Source organism: Dromaius novaehollandiae, chromosome 1 (assembly GCF_036370855.1).
Source record: "Dromaius novaehollandiae isolate bDroNov1 chromosome 1, bDroNov1.hap1, whole genome shotgun sequence".
NCBI lineage: Eukaryota > Metazoa > Chordata > Aves > Casuariiformes > Dromaiidae > Dromaius > Dromaius novaehollandiae.
The window spans coordinates 74,756,001-74,774,660 of record NC_088098.1 but is presented as its reverse complement, the minus strand read 5'-3'; the positions used below and the strand labels follow the sequence as shown (position 1 = coordinate 74,774,660).

Genomic DNA, 18,660 nt, shown 5'->3' with positions numbered 1-18,660 from the left:
GTATGTCCTTAACAATTAAATAATTAAACTCTTCGCCGTGTAGCTTCTGCATCCCAGCTTCAAAATTATCTTTGCTGTGCTGCTAAGTTCAATGCAACATTTGATCTGAAAAGCTCAAAGTACTGCTTTGAAGCCAAAGTTCAGTATGCTGCTTTCTTGCCAGAAAGTGTTGAACATTGCTGATTGCTAGTACGTATGGTGTTAATTGTTGCTTGCCACAACTATTGGTACCATCGGAGCACTAAGAACTGATCCTGCACCATGCAGAATTTCCTCATTATCACACCAAGGTGTGTAAGAGCCAAGGCAACAGATGACGCAGTGGTATGAAGCTTGCACCCTTACAGGCATTGGGAGCTTACTGGCTGACTTCGGTAAATTCAGGATTTGGCCTTCAATTTATAGCTATTGAAAAACAGGTTTCTCTAGGTCCATTCTAGAAACAGTTACTGTTGGTAGAATTACTCTCCTCTCCTTGTTTAAAAAAAAAAAGGGGGGGGGGGGGGAAGCAAAGAAGCAGAGAGTCACCTCACTGAATATTTGTTTTTGTTTTATGGGGGGGTTGCTGTAAATTTTAGACTGAGATCCATGTCACTTGTGATATAGATTATTTCTTTGAGAATTGTTATCCCTATCTTTTGTTACTGTTGGAATGTAAGCAAACAGTCCTATGTTCGAAACTTCTTCTGCATAATATACCTTGTAATCCATTTTGCAGACGTTTCATAAAGGAAGAAACATTTTACTAAATGACAGATGTAAATTTTGTTCTCTGACTTCTGTCTGCCTTTATTTCACTGGCTGTTCTGATAAGGAGCTTTTTGTGGCAACAAAGTCATTCATGGATGATTCTTAGCTGGGAAGAATCTACACTCCTAAAACCTTGAGATATACTGGAAAAGTTTAGTTTCCATGGATTATTTCCTTTCCTAGACAGAAAGGAAGAGCTTGTTCATGATACCCAAAATGATACTGTAATACAAATAAGCTATTTCATATTTTCCGGGGAGATAGGAAGCTAGTTGTTGTTGACATGTGTGTAATGTTAAAGGTGCTTGTAAATCACTGGAATGAAGATAAACTATCTCTGAAGTTTCTACTGTTTATATGTTTAGAAATAGTGCTATGTTGAAATCAGTCATTAACCTTAGCATTTGTGGCACAAATGTACCCTACGCAATGAACCAGTAGCTGGGTGATGGTCTCGATGTGGTCTCCTGGTGCAGGGAAGCCATACCTCCGAAAAACCCTCTTTGTAGCAGACCTCCCTTGGGCTAGCGAGGCATTATCCTTATTGCATCGCTTCTGTGGATAAAAGGGAAGACGTCAGTATTTAGGCTAAGTCTAGGTGTAATTATATGAATAAAAATGTGTTTTATTAGAGTTAGGGCAGAGACTAAGCGGTTCAGAGGAACACCAGGCAGTGGAGGACCATCTCTAGTGAATGTCAAATATACTTTAATCTTATACTTGTGTCCTTGGAATCAAAGTTTCACGTTGTTGAGTTTTCCTCCCTTTTTCTAGAGTGATAGCAGTTCTGTCACTTTGCAAGTGGTGGATAGGCACGCGAGGTTATAGGCGTTTTACAAGTACGGACCATGTTACTGCATTGCTACATGGCTGGACTTCATAGGGTTTCGAAGTTAAGCTCTGTGGCATAAGAGGGAAACTATCACAGGTAAGGTAACCTGTGCTTGATTTTTAGAACAGAAATTTGTTTGTCTGCTACCATTTATTTTGGCTTAAGGATTAAGCCTAACTTATAGTTAATCAGCCCTGAGTCACTTCCATGTTTGGAGAAATTGAAATTATCAGTTGAAAACAGCTGCGTTTCTTCGAACATCAGTGTTTTGGAGCATGGATTTATTCACAGAGCTTAATGGAAGACTTCATAGTCTACTCCTGAGCATAGTAATATGTGTATCTTTCCCTTGCTGCACAAAGGAGCACATTTGTGTTTGATTTGAGTGGCAGCTAATGGCTCATATTATTTTAAGTCTTTGAGGCAGTTATCTGGTGAGGAAAGGCTTTAAATTTAAGGTGTGTGCTGAAACTGCATACTGATTTTGGAGATGATAGCAATAGCTACTATTTAGTTATGTTTAGAAAAGGTGATAAATATGAAAAATACGATATCATCTATTGGCAAATGAATAAATATGGTGCAGCAGCTGTAATTTGCCTAAGTAATTGGCCTAATTTTTCTTGACTTTTTAAGATTAGCGACCATATGCTTGAAGTTTAAATTTTTTGTCAACTGTCTTGCAGATACACTATGAAGCCAAGGTTTAAAGTGATATATATATATATATATCACTGTAAGAAGCCTGTAGTATGTGTGCGCAATTTCAGCAGGGTGATACAGAATATATTCTTAAAAGGCACTTGGTAGGAAAGGAAAGACACTTTGATTTAGACTGTTCTTCTTCATTCAGCTTTGAACTAGCTTCCATCTACCCCTCCACCTCCCTTATGAGATATTGTGATCTGTTGATAAGGAAGCATGTGGTATATTTGTCATAAGATTATTCTCCCATCTTTAATGATGTTCTGTTCATCTTCGTATTATCTTAGTGGATTTGTGCATGCAGCACTCGATGGGGTAGGGAAACTATTATCTCTGTTTTAGAGTCAAGAATAGTGAAGGGTTATGTCTGTGGCTGAGTAGGGTGTCTATGTTAAGCATGTATTATGTTCTCCTTGCAGGATGCTTTGCTAAACTCGAAACAAAAACTAGTTGCAGTTTGAAAAGTCCAGAACTCTTGCTTGTTTTCCATTCTGGGCTGATAAAGATCTTCATAATCCTTTAACCCCCTAGACATCTAAGTAGGATGGGACGCTTATTTTACAGATGATAGTACTGTGGCAGAATTAGATGAAATGAGTTTTACAGTGTTTGACAGCTGAGTAGTTCATGGCAGACTAGAGGAATAAAACATTGGAAACCCTGTCTAGCTGAAATTACTGTTCCTCTGAGCTCGGAGTTGTTAATGCTGAAAAAAATTATCCACCAAGTGGGAAATCTTTTCTTCTATTCCTTTGAAGCAAAATAATACACTGACACTTCTTTTCATTGACCAATTTTTTGGAAAGTATTAATTATTGGAAAAAACCTAACTCCAGGTTCTTATGTGGATCTTATTATGTGGAGCCAGTCTCTGAAATGAATGCTTAATGTAAAATCTAATAGGTAAAATGAAAGATATATTTATTGCATAGCAGCTGTCGTAAATCTTGTTTCTAATGAGGATAAAATCCATGTAAATGAATCATTGCAGTAAATTGTTGTAATTAGGATTTATTCATTACAAAGGTCTCAATTATATAATGGGCTTCTAGTATATTAAGATTTATAGTCTGAATTCTTGATTTCATTTTATTCATTTAGAAGCAAAATTTGTTAGGGGAGGAGTGTTTGTAGGAAGCCATCATGCTGCATGCCCTGGACTGTAGATGGAGTTTGATTCCTTTGCAGTATGATGCTGCTCTAGCATTGCAGAAGGCTCAAGTTCTCCTCTGTCAAAAATAAAAATGTCCTCAAAGTTTTAGAAGTACTCCCCCAAATCCTGAAGTTGAAGCCTCCAGTGCTTTTAAGAGCCAGATGTTTTATTAGATGTCTTTCAGCTTAACAGTAATGTACATGTATGCATCCATGCACATCATCTTCTGAGAGCTGTGCAAACCATTGATGGACCAACATGGTAGAAAGTTGCTGCCAACTCATGATTGTCTGGCCTTTAAAAGAAAAATGGTCGCTGTTTTTGAGCTCGGCCCTTGCTAGTGGGCAGAAGTAGTATCAAGAAAGACAGTAGAGGGTTAAGGCCAGTAGACCAGCTGGGGGCTGGCCCTGTCCACGTCTTGGGTTGCTGTCACGTAATGCTGACAGAGCTACTCTGAGCCCTGCTGCCTCCGCTGCAGCTGAGGCTCCACAGCAGGGTAACAAAGCCTGAAAAACTAAGGCCTCTGTGTTGTTCTGTATATTGAAAAGAAGAATTTTGTCTGCCAGGCTGTTAGCAGGACCCTTTCAAAACCATTACCTAAAAGGTAATTTAAAAAGCGGTTTCCAAGAAATAGGTTTTGACTTGGCAAAGCTGGAAGGCTTTCAGTGATAAGCAGTGAACTACCAAAATAACTGTGAAGGTTTGCCTTGCTTTTGGGGATCTAATAGTTGAAGGCAAACTTGAATGGGTCTATTGGATCTGGCAGTTTCTGGCTTACAGTGAAATGGAAATTGATTTTTCTCTTTAAGCGGTCTGGATTAGAATTACAAATTTTCTTGCCTCCTTTCCGAGCTAATGCCATTTAATAATAGATTTTAAAGACTATGTGCTGTTTCCCTTCCTTCCTCCAGCTACCAAAATTTACCGAAAGCAGTTGGGTTGCTGTGATTTGGCCCTTGCCTTCAAGAAAAGCCCTTTAGCCATTGCACTTGGAACAACCTCAGGCTGTTGTTAGTTACACCACTGAGTGAAAATGCCTCTGAAGTTGGGAATACAATTTTACATTCGTTCTGTTTGACAGGTGGGGTTTTGAATTGACTGCCCTTCAACGTTGCTGTAAGGGTTTGGGGTTGTTGAAGCATTCTGTTACGGTGCAGTGTTTAAACAGCTTTGTTGCAGCAGCATTTCTGCCCTGGTTTTCTGTTTGGACTAATGTCGAATACTTTGAATCAGTTTGTCCTTTGCTACCCAGTAATTGTAGGAGTACATAAAAACTCCTGGTGTCTTACTCTGTTCTTCAGTTCTCCTACAAGCATTAATTGTCTAACCACCCATAAATCACTCTGAGCGTACTCACTCCTTTACATTATTGTGTAAAACATATCTGATGGTATAAACAGCTCATATGACAACTTCTCTGAATTTTGCAGGTATAACAAGGATTACTCTCCCATCTGAAATTGATTCTAACCTTCATTTATAATGCTGGATTTAGATAACTTGCTGGCTTTTCTTTCATAAGGGAAAAGTAAGTGTCTCCCACTGATAGAAAAAGATTTTCATATAAATTTAAGAATGGCTTGACTAGGCCTATTTTATATGCTTATTCATGAAGCAAAGCTAAGTTTGAAGAAAGTGTTGCACTTCTGAACACTAGAAGTTTTTCTGAGATGATTCTTAGTGTATGGATTTTTTTTCTTTCCTTTTGATCCTCCCCGCCCCCCCCCCCCCCCCCCCCCCCCAAAAAAAGAAAAACTCTGGAGAAATTCAGGGCAAATCTCTTATGCCCTTCCCCTCCCCCTCCTCCCCTTCACTCCTCCCCCATTTAACTCAGTGTTAAGGCCATGAATTCAGGTACTCAAAAGCCAGCAGATTTAATAAGTTTCTCTGACACCATTAATGAATCACAATGAACGTGTGCCCTGTTTTCTAGTCTTTGCTAAATATAGAGCCAGGACTGGGTCATACCATTCTCTGATGTCACTGGTACCACATCAACCTTCATAAACAAGCTGAGCTCAATCTTTAAAGCTGTTGGGATTTTTGCCTTCAGTATTCCTTCTCAGGAGGCTGTTCCTGAACCTTGAATGCTTTGGAAGCTGCTTCTAATTTCCATCCGAAACATGTGTTGGGGGGAAGCTCACAGCTGTTTGACCTTGTGTCAGCAGTATATCCTTAAGCCTGAATAGTTCTTCTGTTGTCTTAATGTTTATCTATGAATATACTGACAGATGATAATCCTGTCTTTTCCCAGCCTGGCCTTGGGAGTCTGAACACATCTGAATCTCCCCTTGCGTGCTAGGTTTCCTGACATACCTGTTTGTTATACAGTCCTGTGTACAAGAGAGGTGTTTAGATGGAGCAGGTGCACAGTAATCCGGTTCTCATCTCTCCAGTGCTTGTATCCCTATCCTTGCTGGTAAAACTAGTTACTTTTGAAAGTCGTTGCCGATTCTTATTTACGATTGCACGTTATGTACCATGTGGGCTTGAGTGGTCACAGTGATTTTACTACAGCTATTCAGTTAAAGCAATTGCAGCTTGCCCCAAAATTAACCTGCGCGCTGGAAACCTTAACCATCTTTTGGCCTTTTCCTGTTTTCTCTCATCCTTTTCATTAATGATTGCGTTTTGTTTTGTTTTTTCCAGATATAATCAACTATAGACATGTTTTCAAATGCCGTCCTTCTTGATGTTGTTTAGAACATTCTGTGCATGGTCCTACAGTGGAATTTCATTTTGTTTTCAATATTGCTTTTGTATTTAGTTGCAAAGACAGAAGATTTTTATTTCAATCACCCATTTGTCCACTAAAAGATTTGAAAGTCTAATCTCCTGCCCACCACAGTAATGAAAGATTGGTAGAAAGATTTGGCTTGCAAATATTGCATGCATAATGAGGTAGGAAAATGTGCTGTACTTGTGGATTGAAAGATTGATTGCTTTGTGAAGCCCTGAAATTAGCCACCAGCATGCAAGGAAAATCACTGTCATTGTTGCAATATGTGTCAACTTTCTTTGCAATTGGCTAGAAAATCTTCTAAAGTTTAATTCAGATGGCACTGTAAATAGTCATTGCTTCTGTCTTATGCAAGATTCTTCTCTCTCTGCAATGTACTGCAGGGAGGGAGATGCACCAACTTGAATGGTAGATGAGGGGTGGGGAGTGATGTGCATGTACAAATCTGGCAGCCAGTATACAACTTTTAGGGAAATATGCCACTGGAAAAGATAGCTGTTGTGGAGGCTGTGTTATCAGCTGCATGCATGCACACATGCACCCCTGTCTGATATGTAACACTCATCAAGAAGATCTATCATCCACTTCAGGTTTTTGCCATTTCTCAGCAATGGGTTTTTTTATGGTATCTCTCTCTTCCAAGGCTTCGAAATAGCTGACCATGGCTTACAGCCGCAGTTATCTCTCTGTAGGGCTTCAGGGTGAGGGGATGCAACTCCTCCATCTCAGAGAGCCTCCAGGAGGGCAGAGGAGCCCTGGAGAAACTCAGCTCCCATGTTACCAATCACAACCCTGGCCCCTCTCGCTGCTTAGCTAGATCCTTGTCTTTACCAGTGCGCAGGCGTTATGGCACTGAAGAGATGCAGCATCTTTGGTCTCTTATTATAGTTAACTGCACTGAAGAATTTCACTAAATGTGGTGTCACCTATACTGTGGTTCCTTTTCCAGGCAAGAGGCTAGCTGTCATGCTATTGCTGCTGCTGTGCAAGTTGTTCTTTGAACAAGACTTGGTTGCCACCTCCTCTTCCCATTTCCCCATTCTCCTCCTGCTTTCTGCTGTTTAATTGGGATTTGTGATTTCAAAACTCCTCTTACCTTTGAGGAAGTGCTGGCCACTTCTGTTCCTTGTCAAAGAAGAGGGTGAATTACAGTAAGCCCTGCATGGGTACATTCTTGCTCCTAGGTACTGACTTAAAGGAGGTCACAGCTGCATGTTTCAGGAGGATTGGCTGCACTCCTGTGAGCACGTAATGAACCTGTGGCAGCTGATGGATTTATGTCATTAACTGGAGCATATACAGCAATATATTGATATTACTTGATATTACTCCCTAAGCCTTTTTCTGATCTACTGTAGCTCAATGTGCTGGTCCTGTTCTTGTGAGTCACACAGTCGTAACAGTGCTCACACAGGGTGTATTCTGTTTTCTAAGGTATATTCCTGATTGATATTTGATGTGAAGAAGGGCAAATTGGTCGGTAGAAGGCTGTGCTGGTTGACAATGGCCAAAGACTGGCTGTAAACTGAATGGCACCTGTGCCAAACCACTTTGAACGTCTTCCTTTGAACTGTACAACAGCATTTCTCCTAGGGTTGGGCCTGACTGTACCACACACAGCAGAGACTTCGAGTGTTAAGGACAATCAAATGTGACGTAGTAGTTCCACAACTCTTATTTCTCCTTTCTTTCATGCCTTTTAGGGTGTTTCAAAGATGACCGCATTGTGTTCTGGACTTGGATGTTTTCAACGTATTTTATGGAGAAATGGGCCCCCCGGCAAGATGATATGCTCTTTTACGTCCGTCGAAAACTGTCCTATGCCAGTGGTGATAGCACAGAGGGGAAAAAGGTGAGTGCGTAATGATGTATTTTAACCTGGGAAGTTTAAGAAAACATGGGATTTGGTGTTCTGGAGTGCGTGCCATGTGTGAAGAACTGCAGACCAATTATGAGGATGTCGGGGCAGGACGGACGAGGGAAGCAAGAGACGACCCAATATGGGTGATAAACAAGCTTCAACTTTATTGGTAGCAAGCACAGCTTATATAGCTCATTCTACTCTCGATTACATACTTGGCGCACATCCATTGGATAAGAATTGTACACGCCCTCCGGACAAGTCTCTTGGCCGACTGCCAGGGACTTCTCGTGTCCGTTAGTGGTGTGCTGTCTGTTACCTACACTGTGCTGTAACTAAAGGTCAAGTAAAGTTCAAAACCTCTGTAATTTTCCTCAAGCTAGCACCTATACAAGCATCTCCATAGAACTGTGTCCCTGTTCCTCAAGCCATTCCCCAACAAGAGGAGCCTCCAGCTCTGCCTGCCACAGCAAGTTGCATGAAGTTGGCCCAGAGGGAAACATTGTGGTTAACATTACAGACATCAGCAGCAATGTAAGTGAGCTTCACTGTCACAGATTCAGGAGTATCAGTGACATTGCATGCTTTTTGGAGAGTTACGTTGGTCAGCCTGCATTTAGGGGAAAGAAGGGGCATCCATACTGATTTTTGTTTTGCATTTATAATACTTTTTAAATTGCAAGTTTAAATCTTTAGAAAGGAAGGAGGAGGATGGCTGAAGTAATTCTGAAAGGATTCATCCTAATACACTAGAGCATCTGGGATCTGTTGGGTACTCAGTAGCAGAATACATGCAGACTCCTGGAACTTGGACAAACAGTGAAGCAACTGCTGCAATTTCAGGCATATAATCTACATTTAAGACAGCATACACTCCTTCAGGAGTATCATTTCTTAAAACAAGTAGTCAGGTAGCCTAATGCTGCTGCACAGATATTTCTTGTTACAGATGTCAAACTTCTCAGCCTTTCATGGCAAATTCCTCCTTTGTCGGGGGAAACTTCCTCTGCTTGCCTACAAAAGTAAATAACCTATAATGTTGTTGAATCACAGACATGTGCATTGTATGTGTGTTCGTTTTGTTTTTAAACCAGGTATACCCAAGTTCTCTGCGTGAAAATGTGGCAGCATTAAGAAGCATAGTTGTCGATTCCTTTGTTATTAAAGGGAACCTGAAACGTTTTCCCAAGTTTTTATTGGAGATGCAGGAAATAGGCTGAAGTATCTTCCCCTCCACCCCCACCCCAAGTTCCATCATGGCAACTAAGGAGAAGACAAGGAGTAATATATTGCTTTTTCTCTGTCAGATTAGTAGGCTAATGGTCTCTGGTGAAGAATTCCGGGTAGTGTATTTAGAACAATTGCAGAGGAAACGTTGATCCTAATCATCTTTTAAATGACTACAGCTTCATTCCTGTTCCACATCAAACAATACGGTGGCTTTGTCTAGCCTAGTAAAAGCATGGGTTGTTTAACCTCTTGTTCTGCCTGGCAAGGAAGGCGAATTTCTGAAGAAGCTTGGTCACTTAAACCGATTTGTTCACAGACACCTGACCAATTTCTGATGCTTAAAGCGTTTGAACCTACTCATCCTCCCCAAGGAGAGGAAACAGCAAAATAAATCCTTGCATTTCCTCTCACAGCTTTATTTAAGCCTTGCAAAAGGGTCATAAATATTTTTGATTTGTGAGAGTTTTTTCAGGAGTGGAAGCTATTAAAAAGTCAGTGTTAGTGAATTGCTCCCTGTAACAACTGACATGGGGGCTGTGTACTGTAGCACATTTTGTAAATCCACCTTGGCCACTTGTACTTTGCCTAAGCTCTGAGAAATGGATCTTTCCTGTAACTACTGAAATACTTCGGGTGCTTTATAAAACTTTGTAAATTTGCAGTTCTTTGGTATATGTGTAGCTATCCTTCTGTTTGATATTAACTGACTGATTTGTAGTTCCTGCTGCTTCTTATATCTAATTTCTGGGCCTGTCCTGTGCAGTGAGACACTGAATAACCACCCCGATCTTTGAATTATGGTTAGACAGGCTTTGATTTTTAGTTTGTAGTTTTGTCAGTACTTTAATGAAGGATGGGCATCAAAATATCAAAGTCATACCATTAAAAGGGAAAAAGCTAGATACTGATTTTTAAAAGCTCGGAACGGCCTCAAGTATCCCTGCCAGCCATCAAACTGGCTCAGAGGTAGACTGGAAAGGTGGGGGCAATGGGAGAGGTAGCAAGCTTTTGGGAATCGTGAAGAGCTGGAACCAGAGCTTTTGTGCTCGAATTGGGTCAAGTAGATGTCTCCACGACCTACGCAAAGGGCTGACAATAAGGTAAGTGTAGCAGTGGGTCTGTTTGTAGCTTGGGCACCCAGTAACATGAAGTTTTTATAGTTCTGCTGTAAAACACCTTGTGTTTGTTGGTCTGTCTTTTGCGTTTGCTGTTGTCGGTTTTGATTGAGGAGCACTGGCAAGGGGATGTGTGAGGTGAATTGTTATCTTGTGATATGTCTGAATATTAGTTGGTATTCATGAAATAAAATCTGTGTAGCTTTGAGCGCAGTCATCTGCTGTAGGACTGATGTCAATGATGGCAAGAACGGGTTGGGAAGGGAGGGGCTGTTCATCTGAAGGCATACAATAGTGATGGTTGTTTTCTGAGATGAGGCGCTCGCATGGCATGGTAATATTATATGCCATGGTGTGATGGTTCCCTGTCAACAAGAAACAAGTGGCAATTTATCAGCCAGTTCTCAGGTTTTGATGGCTGTGTTATGTGATTAAATGCTGTTGGTGCTTGTTTTTTGTTTTCTTTTCTTTTTCTTGTGCCTACAAGAGCTGAAGAGCTTCAGCAATAACATTTCACTTTAAAATCAAAGTGTAATAGACCAAAGATGAGCAGAAAAAAACCCTGCTAGGACCTTGGTTGGTTAGTTTCTGTTTAAGGTTGAATGAGAGGGGTTGGATTCAGCTTTAGTAGTGACAGCAGCTTGAAACAAGAATCTCAGTTTTGTGTCAATACCAGTATATGATGAGGACAGACTGAAATTTCAGATGGTCTGCTTTTAGACAACCTAGTCTCCAGAGCTTTCCATCTTGCATCTCTTTTCTACTACACTGGTTTCTCAACTGTGTATGCACATGTGTAACAGCAGTTAAGCTCTTAATACAGTCTGTGCCAGGGCAGAACAAGGAGATGTAATTCTGAGTTATATCCATTACACAGACTCCTGGATTCCAGAGAAGAAGCACGTTCAATGCTGGTTTTCCTTGGCATTTCACAATAACACTTCTGCAGGTTTTGTTGCCAAGTTTTGAAGATACTTGTTCTCTCAGTCTTTTCAAGCAAAATCACAGAACCCAGCTGTGGGGTTAAGTGAAGGCAGGGTGCTGTGGAACATGCCTCTTTCAAAGTTCAGAGATCTAGTAGTATTTTTTAAGGTGGACTCCCTCTGGCTTTTAATGCATCATTATGTCAAGATTAGAAAAATCCCTTGACTGCTACCTCGCACACCAGCTAGTATGACCTTGTGAAAATGTAAGCCCTGATTCTCGCTTCCAAAGTCTTATACATTGCCAAAAGCTGTAAAGAGGTTAAAGTGGTTGGACTTGGGATTCTGATTTTAAAATGGCATTAGATCAAGACTTAATATCTTTGCCTCTTTCCAATGCAATAGGCATTTATAAAGGATTACACTTTGTTACAGTTGCAAGCTTTTGATCCCTTCTGTAGAAAAGAGCTTTACTTTCTCATGGGATTAAAGAAGATACTAGTATGGTGTTGAGGGAGACTGCTAAAGAAGGAAGCTAAGATAAAACCTCAGAGTAGTATACCAGCAGAGCTAGGCTGCATTAACCCCTTCAGTCTTGCATTGTGCTTTGTCACCTGGAAAGTGTACTGTATCTATAGGGCAAAGGTATAACAGAGATAAGTGCAAGAAGTGAGAAAGGAAGCATCGCTTTCAGTGTATGTTCTGAGCTTGCCCTGTTTTGTTTCACATCCTGTAAACGTGGAAGAGGAGAGTTTCTGCCAAATGCGTGTGAAGTAGTCATTCAGATTTAAATCTTCCAGAAGCTGAAGCTACTACTGTTGTGGCTGCAGCTTCAGAAGCAGAACTGAACATGAGTCATGGTTTGTACAGTTATGTACATCTGGACCTGTGGCATAACAAACATTGGCTGCGTTAGGGGACCAGTTAGTTTCTTAAGCCAGATGACTTTACGCCCATGACTCCCATCGAAATTTGTAGCATTTATGTAGCTGAATCTTCATCTGGCTGGCTAGAAGATCCAACAACCTGAACTCGGCATGCAGCAGAAATGCAAGGTTTTTTGAATTCTACATTGTTGTCCCTGTTGTACCTTTCAGACTAGTGCTTTTTTCTTTTCCTTAACATTACTGGAGACAGCCTGCTTGTTTACAGAGCTTAGTTTGATATAACCTGTGGCAGTTCCATGTTGCTGTCTGCATACAGCAGAGAAACAAATGGCCAAATTCTGCATCATCATTTGCCCATTCAGTTTCATTGTTGTGCATGGATAGTATGTGGGAACAAACAATAATCACTCTCCATGCAAATCACTGTAGCGGGACAACTGTCCTATCTCAGCACCTCTGTTTGGCAAAGTTCGTGGAGCTGCGTTGCAGTTACAGTGAGTAGGAGCAGTGGCTTCAATAGAAGAGGAGAACAAAAACTTAACACACGTTGCTCTCATTCTGAAACCTGCCTGTGAAGAAGGAACAGGCTATATTGGTGTCATCAGATCTATATTACAATTTTCTGGAAGGAACCCAGCATCTTAAATGCAAAGATTTGGCTTTTATTCAACAGTTAGCCTTTTCATTAATTCCTGTGTTTCCCATGCTATTTTGCTTATGTTTAGTTGGTTCTCTAAATAGATGAACATAAAAAAGCAGCTGCTTGATACCTTCTGCTCTTGTTTCATTTTTCTTAAGACCATCTCAATTTCCTGTGTGTGCTGACAGACTGCTTGGCAAAAACAGAGAGAGGAATACCTTGACTCTCTCGTTGAGACCTTATTTTCCCACACAGAGCTGGATCCAGCTGCCTGTGACCGGGAGTGTGCTTGCGATGCATCTGGCAGGCTAATGACCATTAGTTTTGGAGATGCTTTCATATTCTCTTATTTGCAGGGTAAATTTGTGTCTGAGGCAAAGTGAGCATGCAGCTAAAATATCTTCGTGGTGCTGTAGTCAGTAAACTGCCATCTCAGAAAGGGGGTGTGTGTTACAGGGCTGTTTTTAAAGAATTGCTTGTTATTGCTTGTAATCATAGGCTTTGGGTATTTGCAGAACTTTTCTTAAGAAAGAAAACACAGTGTCAAGAAAGCAAGAATATCAGAAGTGGATTTAATATGAATTACACCAACATATGGCAGCCCTGAGTCCAGTGACTGAAAAGGGGCTCTCTTCTCTGTGGCAGAGAGAAATTTCATGTGGGAGAAGAGAAACCCAAGCCCAGTTCCCCAACTGATAAAATCGTAATGAATAATTCAGTACCACAAATGCAGCGTTTCTGAGTCACCAGAGGCTTGAAGGACGGAAGAGCACCGCGAGGCCGGGCTTCACACTGAAGAAGGTAGCTGTGTCTGCTTAGAGCTTCCCGAAAGCCTCATCAGGCTGCTGCTTCAGCAGTGCACTTAGGGTGTTTGGTCTGTGGGTTACCCAGGCAGTGTCAGTTTGCTTGCTGGAGATGTGAAATGTCTGTTTTCAGTGCTGGACCTTGCAGTTGAATCAAAACTCTGGAGTATCTTGATCACGTCTCTAATGTTTTCTGTTCAGGAACCCTATTTATATGTTTCCACATCCAACGGAGATGATTACAAAAGCAAAGATTTAACATTCTGTAATCTTACTTCTCCTGTGTCTTTGCTGCCTTAGTTAACGAGGTAACCTGCCTTCCCCTCTTTTATTGATTGTGCTGTGTGGTAGGTGTGCTGCTTGCTGCTTCAGGCACTCAGGCTCTCCTGTGAAGGAATTCAGAAAGCTGGGAAATACTAATGCAGAATGAAGTAACGGTGAACAACGTGTCACGTCTGAAAATAGTGGTTACTCTGTGGTCTGGGATGGCATTCTGATCATGCTTAAATAGTCACGTGAATCTACCCTTTCAGAATATGAATATTGATTTAGCAGGTTTACAGAGGTTGAAACTCTGTGTAGTGTCTCAATCAATGTGAATTGATGCAATTCAGAGTACAAGTGTCAGGTAGCAGCTAAGATTTCTTTTTCAGCATGTCAAGCATAGTGATTTGTTGCCTCAAAGCAACAATCTTAAGGCAGTGAAGAGTCTTGAAAGTGAGTGTGTTTGTGTGCCCTCAATGAGGGGGGCAAACAGCTTTTTGTGTTTTTGTTGTTGTGTTTTGGGGATTTTCTTGTTTTTGCTGTAGAGTGGTGAGGTAGGAAGGCTGCAGGAGACTGTTTTCTGGCTTTGAAGAGGGAAAGAAGCTGATGTTTCTGGCTGTCGACTGATGTGATAGATTGGCCTTGATGCATTTTACTCTTGTCTCATTAGAGATAAACGGGGTCTGCTTTTAAAGCTTACAGTTCAGTTCAGAATTGATAATAGAACAAAGTCTGGGTTTTCCGCCCAGAAGTGCCGCTGCTTAGGAGGCTAGGATGCCTGCGGATCGAAGTCAGTGCACTGTTTGCGATGATCCCTCACCCTTTCTGAAAGGGGTGGGAATGATAAGCAGCGTAATTACCCTTGAATTTCAGGGGCTCCACAAATCAGAGCACCTCGCACTCTAAGGTAAGCTGAAATCTTGACTTGAGAGCAGCCACATGCCATTAAGCTGTCGTCTGCCGACAGATCGATAAGTGACGGGAGAAAGATTGGGTTATAAGGAGTTCTAGCAGCACTGCAGCCCGTGAGAGCAGCTTTGCAGAACTGAATATCAAAAAGAAAGGAAATAAGAGAGAACATAGGCCGTGTGTAGGTTGACTTTGCTGTTTTCAAACTTCAATTGCAGCTGAGCTTGTTCAGTAATCAGTGACTGCAGCAAGTCAGCAGATCTGTGGGTACAGCTACCTTTCTTATCCTCTGTCCTCTGCCTTGCAGCATTACTTCACTTTTCTTGATCACTGAAAGGCCAAAAGGGACTTACATGGCTGTTGTATAGTTCAACTAGAGGTTATGTAAAAAAAGGTATACGATTAGGATTTTAGCATCCCCTGCTCAGAGCTGTATTCATGGAATGGTTTTGAGCAGAAATACTGGAAATCTCATTGTTTAGATTATTTAAAAGGGGACAGAGCACAGAAAAATATGCTGCAGGAGAAGCTTTCTTCTCTGCAGGAATGATGATAAATGAGCTACCATGTTTTTCTACTTTCCCTTTCGTTTATGGAGTGTCTAGCAAAGCACTTCAGCACTACAGTCAAAACACTTGTGTAGCCTGGTTATGTGCGGAGCCCTGCATTGCTGCTGCTCATGGATCTATGAAGCTTTCTCCCTAAAAATCTCTTGACTAGCACAAGGAAAAATTGTCAAGCCATCTATTTCATAGTGATAGTATTCTCCGAAGGATTTAAATCCTGTTTGTTTTTTTCTTCCCTTCTAACAATCATTCTGACTGTCTTGCTCTCCAAAATCCCAAATTAACTTTCAGCTCTTTTCCTGATGCAAGCTAAACTTCGGTGCCCGAGAGCTGTGCTGAACGTTATCAGATATGGTGATACCACTGTGTTTTAATCTCCTTAACTGATACCAGTTCTCAGGAATGAAAGATAATAATGCTGTTAATCATATAAATGATTCTCCTTGTAAATGTGTTTCCCAAACATATCTATCCAGTTTCATCACTGCATGTGGAGCCTTTAAATAAAAACAAAATGTAAAATTAAATTTTCACAATGCAGCCTTCTATTGCCCTGTGGATTTTTGTGCCAAGTAGAAACGTTTCATACTATCAGATGGTTTTTTTAGCTTCCCCAGCACTCACCATCTTATTTGTAATTGTCACTGTCACTTTATATGTGTGTTTTTTGTTTTTCTTTTTTTATATAAAGACCAGTAAACTTTAGGAGGTGTGTGGCTTTTAGTGAAATGACTACAAATGGGGTTATAACCCTAGCAAATTTCTTTTCTCCTACATAGAGAATCTTCATAGCTATGTGTGTTATATGTAACTATTGCTCCTTGCAATCTGGTCGTAGTTATAGTGGTTTGCCTTGTTTTTAAGCATTTCAGTCTAAACCACCATAGATGCACCAACATCAAATTTACCTTAAGGAATGTAGGTAGGAGATGTAAATAGCTGGCAAATTTTGAGGTGAAATCCCAGATCCTTTGAAGTTGTTGAGGATTTTGCTGTTGGTTTCAATGGGCAGGAATTTCACTCCTATGAAATACAAGGGACAAAAGCTAAAATAAACTGTTCAGTGAGTTGCAGAATAATAAAGCCAGGTCTCTGTGGATATGACTCATCTCTCTCTCTCTTTTTCTTTTTCTTTTTTTTTTTTAACTACTAATTTTGACTCTCTTCTTGTCCGCCCTGACTCCATTCGTGCAATATTCCAAGGTCCCCTCCAGTCTCCAGAGTACAGCTGATCTCCCTTCTCTGTCCCCAGTGTCCCTGCTGCAATAGCCTGTGTTTCTTACCTTGCATATACCTTTTCTGCTTTTTTCGGTTGTTGCCTGGGCAAAAGATAGCAGATGTCATGGTTGGATCACAGTAAAGAGCTGTGGAGAAGTTAGGAAAAAATCGAGTTTCCCTGGCCTTTCTTCAGCTGTAGTAATAAGTTGGATGTCTCTCCTCTAATTAGCAGTTGTCACAACAATACGATCTGCAAGACCTCTGTCAAATTTGTCTGAAGAGGGCCAGTATATTAGAAAGAAAGCTGGGTGGGTGTAGGAAGGAACTCGCAGTGGGCTGTGCAAGTCCCTTTCCCCTTAAACCAGATGTTGGATTTTTTTTTCCCCTGTTATATATATTACATCAGTAACCTTGCTCCTTCTCGCACATAGAGCCAGATTTTTCTGAGATCAGATCCATCCAGCAATCCCACAGTCATATGAGGTGACTGCTGTTATTTTGAGGTCCTAAATACTTGCATGAGAGGTGAGAAAGAGGACAGGAGCAGAGAAGACATTTGACAACAAGTTCAGCTGCTTATTTAAACAAACACAGCATCTTCAGGATAGGAATATAGAGACTGAATTGATTTCCCATTTACAGATAGATGGGACAAAGCAGAGCGAATTGTTTGTTTACTTCTCAATTTAAGAAGCATGTTTGCTGGTAGCCTTCTTGAACATAGTGCTCCTGATTAGTACGGGATGAAGGAGGAACTGTAGCTATTACAGAAATGGTTTTCATGTGTCATCAGCCATCCTGAAGCCTGGAGAGGATAATCCACTGCTACATGAAGGCTCTGATTCCACCTGCAAACACCCTCACATGTTCTTGCCTACAAACTCATGTAGTGTTTGCAGTAAATCCACCAAGTTGAATGTTAAAGCTAAATGTCAAGGTGACATTTGCAGAAGCAGGGCATAAATACTGCCTGTTGGGATGATCTGCCCTGCAGAGTTTCTCACCTGTAGGTCATGGATGAGCAGCAGAAGTTACAAACGCTCAGCGTTTTTCTTGTCAACAGATGGAAGAGGGAGTCCAAAACTATGAACAGATTCTTCTGAGTAATTACATTATGGAAAAGATGAGCTACTGGTTTTGGGCATGCAAGTTATTCCATTTGGACCTTTGAAGGAGCCTCCACAAGATGCTGGAGACTGAAATATCTTTTTGCTGTTGCGATTTATCTGGAGACTCTGGAAAGTAAAGTCAGCTTTTTAGATCCTTTATGACTATTCCTGTTGATATGGCTTTTGATTGTACCCAGGTGGCTGTGGGGAGAGAACTCTAAGTAATTAATATTTAAGCAAATAACAAAATGGGTGTTCTGTTTGTAGCTGAACTTTACCACTTGCGGAAACTAGTTCACAATTGCTTTATTGCAGTGGGCTTTGTTTCGGCTTTATAGCTAAGGTGGGTGTCTAGTTGCCATAGCTACTGAGAATTATGCTGCCTCTTATGTGGGCTCCAGACTGTGTTCCAGGAGCACCAGGTGCAAATTCTAAATAATTAATAGCATCCAGGAAAAGGGAGTTGGAATTTTATTTTGGAGGGTTTTCTTGTCATTGTCCTCTAGAGCTATTGCCAATAAAAATCACAGTAGCCAATAATTCTAAGATGAAAACTCCATAAGACATGTGAAAGACTTTTTTTTCCTTCTTTTAGTGCATTGTTGCATTTCTAAATACAGTTGTTCTCCTTTAAATATTATCTTGGATAAATATTCTAGGCAAGCCTGAGAGTGTGATCTGTTGTTATTGTCAGTGGCCCCTCTGCAGCTTTTCCATGTGGCAGGACTGGTGATGCATCCTTTCCATGGCGCTTCTCTACATGCTTCAGAAAATGCCAAGCTTCTCTGGTTTTCTTCCCGTTTAAGAGAGACAGGTCTGTCAATGCTGAGGGAATGAGCAAGCAGATGGATTTTCATGGGTGCCTTGGTGCGATCAGTTCACGTTGTCTCATTGGGCGTGTATTTGACAATGATGCTTGGAAGCTTCCGTTATGAAACACAAAAACACAGCTTCA

General features: G+C 41.0%; 1 protein-coding gene across 3 annotated transcripts in view; it reads left to right on the top strand.

Annotated features, from left to right (window-relative positions):
- The window catches only part of KIAA0930 (KIAA0930 ortholog), a 92,279-nt gene that overhangs the window by 44,567 nt on the left and 29,052 nt on the right, over window positions 1–18,660 (top strand). For all 3 annotated transcript variants that reach the window (XR_003261318.2, XM_026114096.2, XM_026114095.2), the window contains exon 2: window positions 7,884–8,032. Coding sequence is in view for 2 of the 3 variants with exons in the window: in XM_026114096.2 (XP_025969881.1) it covers window positions 7,884–8,032 (149 nt within the window). In the remaining variant the exon portion in view is untranslated. The remainder of the gene's footprint in view (window positions 1–7,883; window positions 8,033–18,660) is intronic.